Source organism: Nematolebias whitei, chromosome 24 (assembly GCF_014905685.2).
Source record: "Nematolebias whitei isolate Nwh7 chromosome 24, NemWhi1, whole genome shotgun sequence".
Classification (NCBI taxonomy): domain Eukaryota; kingdom Metazoa; phylum Chordata; class Actinopteri; order Cyprinodontiformes; family Rivulidae; genus Nematolebias; species Nematolebias whitei.
Window position 1 is genome coordinate 422,335 of NC_056521.1, and position 7,566 is coordinate 429,900.

General features: G+C 46.2%; 2 protein-coding genes and 1 long non-coding RNA gene across 3 annotated transcripts in view; 1 reads left to right on the forward strand and 2 right to left on the reverse strand.

Annotated features, from left to right (window-relative positions):
• Positions 1-3,314, reverse strand: part of arhgap1 (Rho GTPase activating protein 1) — a gene marked incomplete in the record, with an annotated part of 22,495 nt that extends 19,181 nt beyond the window's left edge. The window contains 1 exon segment of the mRNA XM_037696851.1: positions 3,233-3,314.
• A 443-nt stretch (positions 3,315-3,757) lies between these two features.
• On the forward strand, positions 3,758-7,206 carry arl6ip6 (ADP-ribosylation factor-like 6 interacting protein 6). Its single transcript, XM_037696835.1, has 4 exons — positions 3,758-4,098; positions 6,491-6,544; positions 6,674-6,806; positions 6,893-7,206. Exons 1-4 carry the CDS (start codon positions 3,951-3,953, stop codon positions 6,978-6,980), a joined length of 423 nt encoding a protein of 140 aa, XP_037552763.1. The 5' UTR covers positions 3,758-3,950; the 3' UTR covers positions 6,981-7,206.
• A 150-nt stretch (positions 7,207-7,356) lies between these two features.
• The window catches only part of LOC119429157, a 372-nt gene continuing 162 nt past the window's right edge, over positions 7,357-7,566 (reverse strand). The window contains exons 2-3 of the long non-coding RNA XR_005187736.1: positions 7,424-7,556; positions 7,357-7,392 (exon numbers count right to left, since the gene is read on the reverse strand). This is a non-coding gene — a long non-coding RNA (uncharacterized LOC119429157). The remainder of the gene's footprint in view (positions 7,393-7,423; positions 7,557-7,566) is intronic.

Sequence of the window (7,566 nt, forward strand, 5' to 3'; positions counted from 1 at the left end):
TTTAGCTAACAGTGTAGCTCATTTAGCTTTTAGCTAGTTTTTTTTTTTTTTTTGGGGGGGGGGGGGGGGGGGTGGGGGGTGTTTTTGAAGTAGGAATAACGGGAGCCTGCTCGGATCATAAAGAGGAAAAATACCCAGAATTCCTAGTGACATCCAGGTGTCCTACTGCTAAGACGTGCGTTCCTGCACGTACGCGTTCCATTAACCGTTTCACTGCTGCTCGTTTTAATGAAGGTTTTAACTCTGAGAGGATCGAACAGTTCCCGGTGTCTCTTACCACTGAGGAGCTAACCTCTCAGTTCAACTCTGCCTGTTTAGATGTTCTGGACCGTGTTGCTCCCCTTAAGACCAGAAAACCAAAACTTAAATCAGAGCCTTGGCTGAATGACGTCACGCGAGCCGTTAGGCGGCAGTGTCGCAGAGCTGAACGAAGGTGGAGGAAGGACAGGCTGCAGGTTTCTTTTCAAATGTTAAGGGAGAGTTGGCGTCACTATCAGAAACCGTTAAAGCTGCCAAATGTAAATTCTTCTCTGATTTAATTGTCTCCAACTCCCACAACCCCCGAGTTCTTTTCTCCACCCTGAACTCAGTTCTACACCTCAGTGAGCCTTCACCTCTGGAAGCCTCAACTGAGCTGTGTGAGAACTTCCTCCATTTCTTTTTAGAAAAAGTGGCAAACACCCGGGCACTCATTTCTCCACCAGCTCATGATCTGTCCATCCCATCTCAGTGTGTGGCTGTGTTTGACCACTTTGAGCCCATCTCTCTGTCCTCTCTGGAGCAGGTAATGTGCAGCATGAAACCATCTGGTTCCCCCTTTGATGTGGTCCCCCCTCGACTGCTAAAGGAAGTTTTTCCTACCCTGGGTCCTTTTATTCTTGCTATTCTGAATAGCAGTTTATCCTCAGGTGTGGTGCCAAAAACTTTTAAACATGCTGCTGTCGAGCCCCTCCTGAAAAAACCTAACCTTGACCCCTCAGTCATGTCCAACTTCCGGCCTGTCTCCAGACTCCCATTCACCTCTAAACTACTGGAAAAAATTGTGGAGTCTCAGTTTAACAGTTTTTGGGGGATCACGCTATCCTAGAGTTATTCCAATCTGTCTTCAAATCTCTCCATAGCACTGAAACTGTTCTACTGAAGGTTTTTAATGACATTTTCATATCCACAGACGCAGGTGATTCTGTGCTGCTTGTCCTATTGGACCTTACATCTGCTTTTGACACCATCGACCACAAGATCCTCATTTCTAGACTGGAGCAGTGGGTGGGCATCACAGGGTCAGCCCTTAAATGGTTTGGGTCCTACCTATCTGACAGAACCTTCTGTGTCAATATCAAAGATTTTAGTTCGGCATCGACAGCGCTCCAGTGGGGGGTACCACAGGGGTCCATCCTCGGTCCCCTTCTCTTTTCTTTATACCTGCTGCCACTAGGTGCTATCTTCCGCAAACACGACATACCCTTTCATTTCTACGCCGATGATTGCCAAATTTACTTCCCCCTGAGGCACAGAGGCACACGCTCTATTCAGCCTCTTCTTGACTGCCTGGCTGACATCTGGGACTGGATGGCTTTAAACTTCTTAAGCTTCAATGAGAAGAAGTCTGAAGTCATGCTGTTCCATCCCAGTGGCTCACTCATGAACCATGACATTGACCTTTTCTCTCTAGCCCCGCTAGAGAAACAAAAGGTCACTAATCTGGGGGTGATAATGGACCCGTCCTTAAAACTCAACAGTCACGTAAACATTATGGTCAAATCCTGTTTTTTTCAGCTGAGACGGCTGTCTAAGCTGAAGCCTATACTCTCCAAAAAGAACCTTGAGACAGTGATCCACGCCTTCATAACATCTAGGCTTGATTACTGCCATGCTCTTCTGTTTGGAATCAGTCAGTCCTCCATTGCTCGTCTACAACTGGTCCAAAATGCTGCAGCCCGATTTTTAACTGGTACAGGCTATAGAGAGCACATCACGCCAGTTTTGGCCTCCCTGCACTGGCTACCCATTCACCTTCGGATCCAATTCAAAATTCTCATGTACGTTTTTAAATCACTGAACAGTTCCGCCCCATCCTATCTCACTGATCTTCTGCAGCCATATGTCCCACCGCGCTCTCTGAGGTCAGCAGACCAGATGCTTCTCTCAGTCCCAGAAACCCGTCGTAGGCTCAGAGGTGACAGGGCTTTCTCTGTTGCAGGTCCAAGACGGTGGAATGAGTTGCCACTGAGTGTCCGGCAGGCTCCCACACTCTCAGACTTTAAGTCTCGCTTGAAGACCCACTTCTATTCTCTTGCCTTTAACACGGTGTGATTTGTTTTGGTCCGGTCTGTTCTCTACTCTGTTGGCCATTTTAGTTAGCTTCTGATGCTATTTGTATCTGTATTTCTATTTTATGTTTTCCTGTCTGCTGTGCATGTTTGTGTTCTTTTGTACAGCACTTTGGTTGGCCTTGTTGCTGTTTTAAGTGCTATATAAATAAACTGGTATGGTATGGTATGGTATGGTATGGTGTTTACTTCCTGTCCGAGTTGTCAACTAGATGAAGTCCAAACCAGTTCCGTGTCGTTCTTGTGCGTGAACAAAAGCTGCGGGAGTTTCCTGAAGGAACAAAGATTCACTTCTGTGGACCGGACAACTACAAGGACTTGATGTGTCACAACAAAACACGTTTTTAGCAGAAACAACATCAAACTCCATCTTTGAGATGAACAAAGTTCATTTTAACCAAACTATTATTGGAACAACCGCAGATGAAGACAGTTCTTCATAAACACCAAAGAACATTTGCTGAAATGTTTAAAAATGGAGAAATGTTCACGATTTTACTGATGAAATCTTTCATGACTGAAGCTGTTTCAGAACAACGAGCTATTTATTCAGTTTGTGACTAATATCAAACGTGAAGTTTTACTCCACGGTCTGATCCAAGCACGTCACCTGCTCAAACCCGGACAGGTGAGAGCAGGTGAATGACATGCTAACGCGTTAGCCATTAGCTCGGTGAATAAACAGCTGCGGGGTCGTTTAGCTGCTCGGTCACACAGCAGCTAAATGCTACGGCTACATTTTGAAGAGCGGGAACAATCTAAAGCTAAAGTGGATAAAATAATAACTGTTCAATGATCGATTGATCCAGATCAGATCAACAGATCAGCGCGCGCGAGCCGCCATGTTCTTTAATAAAACACGTCGAGCCAAAGTCAGAACACAAACACAAACATGTATTTACCTGTTGTTTACTCCACAGATGTTCCGCCGTGACGCCGCTCCGACAGAACACGAACCTGCGTCAACCTCGTATCCGGTGCGTCCGTTTCAAAGTAAAAGTCGGACCTTCCGGTGTCCGCGCCAGAGAATAAAAGCCCTGGTAAAGGGAAGCTCGCCCTCTGGTGTAGAGATTACAACAGATTACAACAGATTACAACAGAGGACCTCTAAAACACAGAACCACCACTCTCTCGTGACGTTCTTTCATCTTAAATACCAAAGTGACGCTTGTCTGAAAAACTCTTTTCATAAAAATATAAAGTTATTTACTGTAATCTAAACACACTGACACATATTCATGATCACTGATGTTTCTGTGTTCGTGATAGACATAGTTTTAAACATAGACATAAACAACCTGTTTAAATTAAGGTTGAATGAATAAAAACTCAATCATAATCTTCGCCAATCCCTTCGCATTTGCCACATCCAATATGGCGGCAACGTCGGTCCGCCTACGGAAGCCCAGTCAGTTTTGTTTGTTTGCGGAAGTGTTACGCACAAACAGTTCCGTGGAGCTCTGGCCAAATCGTTAAGTTTAGCCGGGGTTATCCCGGGTTAAGTTAAGTTATCGACAGAAAGTCCAGCAGAATGCCGAACGGTTCGGAAGCCAGGGACGGGTCCACACAGAAGTTCGGCGCTTCGTTTTCTGACTAAGTTGGTCCGGACTCGGACTGATCATGTCAGGAGGAAGACCCGGTGGGAGTCGGTCAGAACCACGGAGCGGGTTCAGACCGTGGTTCGGTTCGGTTCTGTCGGTTCTGGGCTCTGCTGTTACTGTGGCTGTTGTCGGCTTCTTTTGTGCTCTCGTTTACCCCATTCTGAGAGGTAAGAACCGAACTGATCCACTTTTGATTTCCGGCGGCATGAGGAAGGACTGCCCTACTGATGTATGGCAGGCTTTTTCTCATATATTACTCAGATCAGATAATGTTGACAGGTAGAGTGCATGGCAAGCACTTTTATGATATAATACAGTGAACAGGCTCTTCCAGCTCTTCTGGGAGGACTCCAAGGTGGTCCCAGAGCAGCTAGAGACGTAGTCCCGTCAGACCCTTCCTGGGTCTTTCCTGGTGTCTCCTTCCAGTCAGACATGTCTGAACCCCCTCAACTGTCTCCTCTGGATGTGGAGGAGCAGTGGTTCTACTCCGAGTGTCTCCTGATAACTGAACTTCTCCCCCTGTTTCTGAGGGAGAGTCCAGCTACCCTGCAGAGGAAACTCATTTCAACCTCCTGGATCCATGATCTCATTCTTTCAGTCACTACTCAGAGTTCATGACCAGAGGTGAGTGGAGGAACGTAGACCAACCAGTAAGCAGCTTCTCCTTACAGCTCAGCTTCACCACATTGGACTGGAACAGAGTCCACAGTACTGCAGAAGCTGCACCATCCATCTCTTGATCTCACATTTCCTTCTTCCCTCACTGTGAACAAAGCCCTGAGGTACTTGAAGTCCTCCACTTGAGGCACACCCTCAAAAGAAAATTACAAAAAGGTCCTGTCCCAAGTATTTTTTGTTAACTTTTTATCTCATACCGTTCCAATCGCTTGAGTAATATTAAAGTTGACAATCGTTGACAAACCACGAAAGAGCAAGTCCAAATGGATTAAAAAACAGAATATCTCCACTGTTGAACTCAGTAGGTTTCACTGCATTAATTCCTGGGTTTGAGCTCATGTCAGGTCTACGTAGAGGTAGAGATCGCGTCATTGCACTAAAATCAGCCCAATGTGTCCACAGTCAGAAAAACAGACGCCTCAAATGAAACGCTGTTGGATATGCATGTTCGAATCACTGGCCATACGTTCGGATCTGCTTGACGAACGCAGGTCATTGAACAGTACTGCCCCATAACGGTAAATAAGTTAAAAAAACTGAGATGAATCACAAAAAATAATTTTAAATTCCATTTTAAATGATTGGTAAAAATAGTTTAAAAATACATAGAACAAAACAATACACAGCAAGTTCAGTAAATACGTCATTTACATTGTTTATTAGGAGAAACTGCTAACAGTACCATGGTGCTAACAGGACCGTGTTGAGAACCTCATGGTGCTAATGGGACCATGTTAAGAACCTCATGGTGCTAACGGGACCATGTTAAGAACCTCATGGTGCTAACGGGACCGTGTTGAAAACCTCATGGTGCTAATGGGACCATGTTAAGAACCTCATGGTGCTAATGGGACCATGTTAAGAACCTCATGGTGCTAACGGGACCGTGTTGAGAACCTCATGGTGCTAACGGGACCGTGTTGAGAACCTCATGGTGCTAACGGGACCGTGTTGAGAACCTCATGGTGCTAACGGGACCATGTTAAGAACCTCATGGTGCTAACCGGACCGTGTTGAGAACCTCATGGTGCTTACGGGACCATGTTGAGAACCTCATGGTGCTAACGGGACCGTGTTGAGAACCTCATGGTGCTAACGGGACCATAGTGCTAACGGGACCATGTTGAGAACCTCATGGTGCTAACGGGACCATGTTGAGAACCTCATGGTGCTAACGGGACCATAGTGCTAACAGGACCGTGTTGAGAACCTCATGGTGCTAACGGGACCATGTTGAGAACCTCATGGTGCTAAAGGGACCGTGTTGAGAACCTCATGGTGCTAACGGGACTGTGTTGAGAACCTCATGGTGCTAACGGGACCATGTTGAGAACCTCATGGTGCTAACGGGACCGTGTTCAGAACCTCATGGTGCGAACGGGACCGTGTTCAGAACCTCACAATGCGAACGGGACCATGTTAAGAACCTCATGGTGCTAACCGGACTGTGTTGAGAACCTCATGGTGCTAACGGGACCATGTTGAGGACCTCATGGTGCTAACGGGACCATGTTGAGAACCTCATGGTGCTAACGGGACCGTGTTGAGAACCTCATGTTGCTAACGGGACCGTGTTGAGAACGTCATGGTGCTAATGGGACCATGTTGAGGACCTCATGGTGCTAACAGGACCGTGTTGAGAACCTCATGGTGCTAACGGGACCATGTTGAGAACCTCACTGCCAACAGAACCACTCTGCCGTTACGGACTGGCCACCGCTACTGGAGTGCTTGTCAGAGTTTTGGACCTTTTGCTCAAACACGGTTTATCCAGCTCTGGTTTATGTGAACCAGACTGTAACTATGTTTTTAGTTGTTCCCTTAAACAAATCCAAGATGTTGCTTTTGTTCTGCTGCGGTGCTAACATGTTTTTTTTTCAGAGCTACGAGCAGAAAGGATGACAGAAGAAAGTGGGACAGAGGAGAGGGTTCTCGGTCAGTCAGGATCCATTCATCTTAGAACGATTAACTGTAAACTGAAGAACTGTGGATGGCTGCATGGTTTTTCTCCAACTGATGAGTAGGATGTATATGGAACGTCCCATGAAATGTGTCTTTCTTCAGGGTTCTGGACTATCCTGGTGCTGGCAGTGCTCGTAGGATGCGTCTGCTGTGTCTTCTCATGGACTATCACCTACTTGGACACTCACCAGCCTGGCAGAACGTTTCCATCCCTCCTGTCACTGCGCAGCTTCAGGTGACCTGAAGCTGACCTGCATGTCCATGTATGTGACAGGTCTTTACACATTAGATTACCACTAATGTCCTGTTCCGCTCTTACAGACATGAACCTGGGTTTAACCTGAAGTCCGGGGTTGCTGCTCTCAATGGGATCATGGTCGTCCTCACCGTCATCTGGAGCCTGTCCTGAAACTCTCACTGACCAGCAGATGATCAGAGAAACTGTTCAACATCACATCAGACCATCTTTGTCCTGCTAGTTGTCTCTGTCCACACTGAAGACACTTTAGTTATGTGTGGACCAAGAGTCACTGAATTCAGTCAGAGCTGTTTTAAATGCAAAGAGTCACAACTTCAAACACTGTGCATACTCTCAAACACCTGGTATACTCTCAAACACCTGGCATACTCTCAAACACCTGGTATATTTTCAAACACTGTCTCAAACACCTGGTATACTCTCAAACACCTGGTATACTCTCAAACACCTGGTATACTCTCAAACACTTGGCATACTCTCAAACACCTGACATACTCTCAAACACCTGGTATACTTTCAAACACCTGGTATACTCTCAAACACCTGGTATACTCTCAAACACCTGGTATACTTTCAAACACTGTCTCAAACACCTGGTATACTCTCAAACACCTGGTATACACTCAAATACTTGGTATACTCTCAAACACTTGGCATACTCTCAAACACCTGGTATACTCTCAAACACTTGGCATACTCTCAAACACCTGGTATACACTCAAACACCTGGCATACT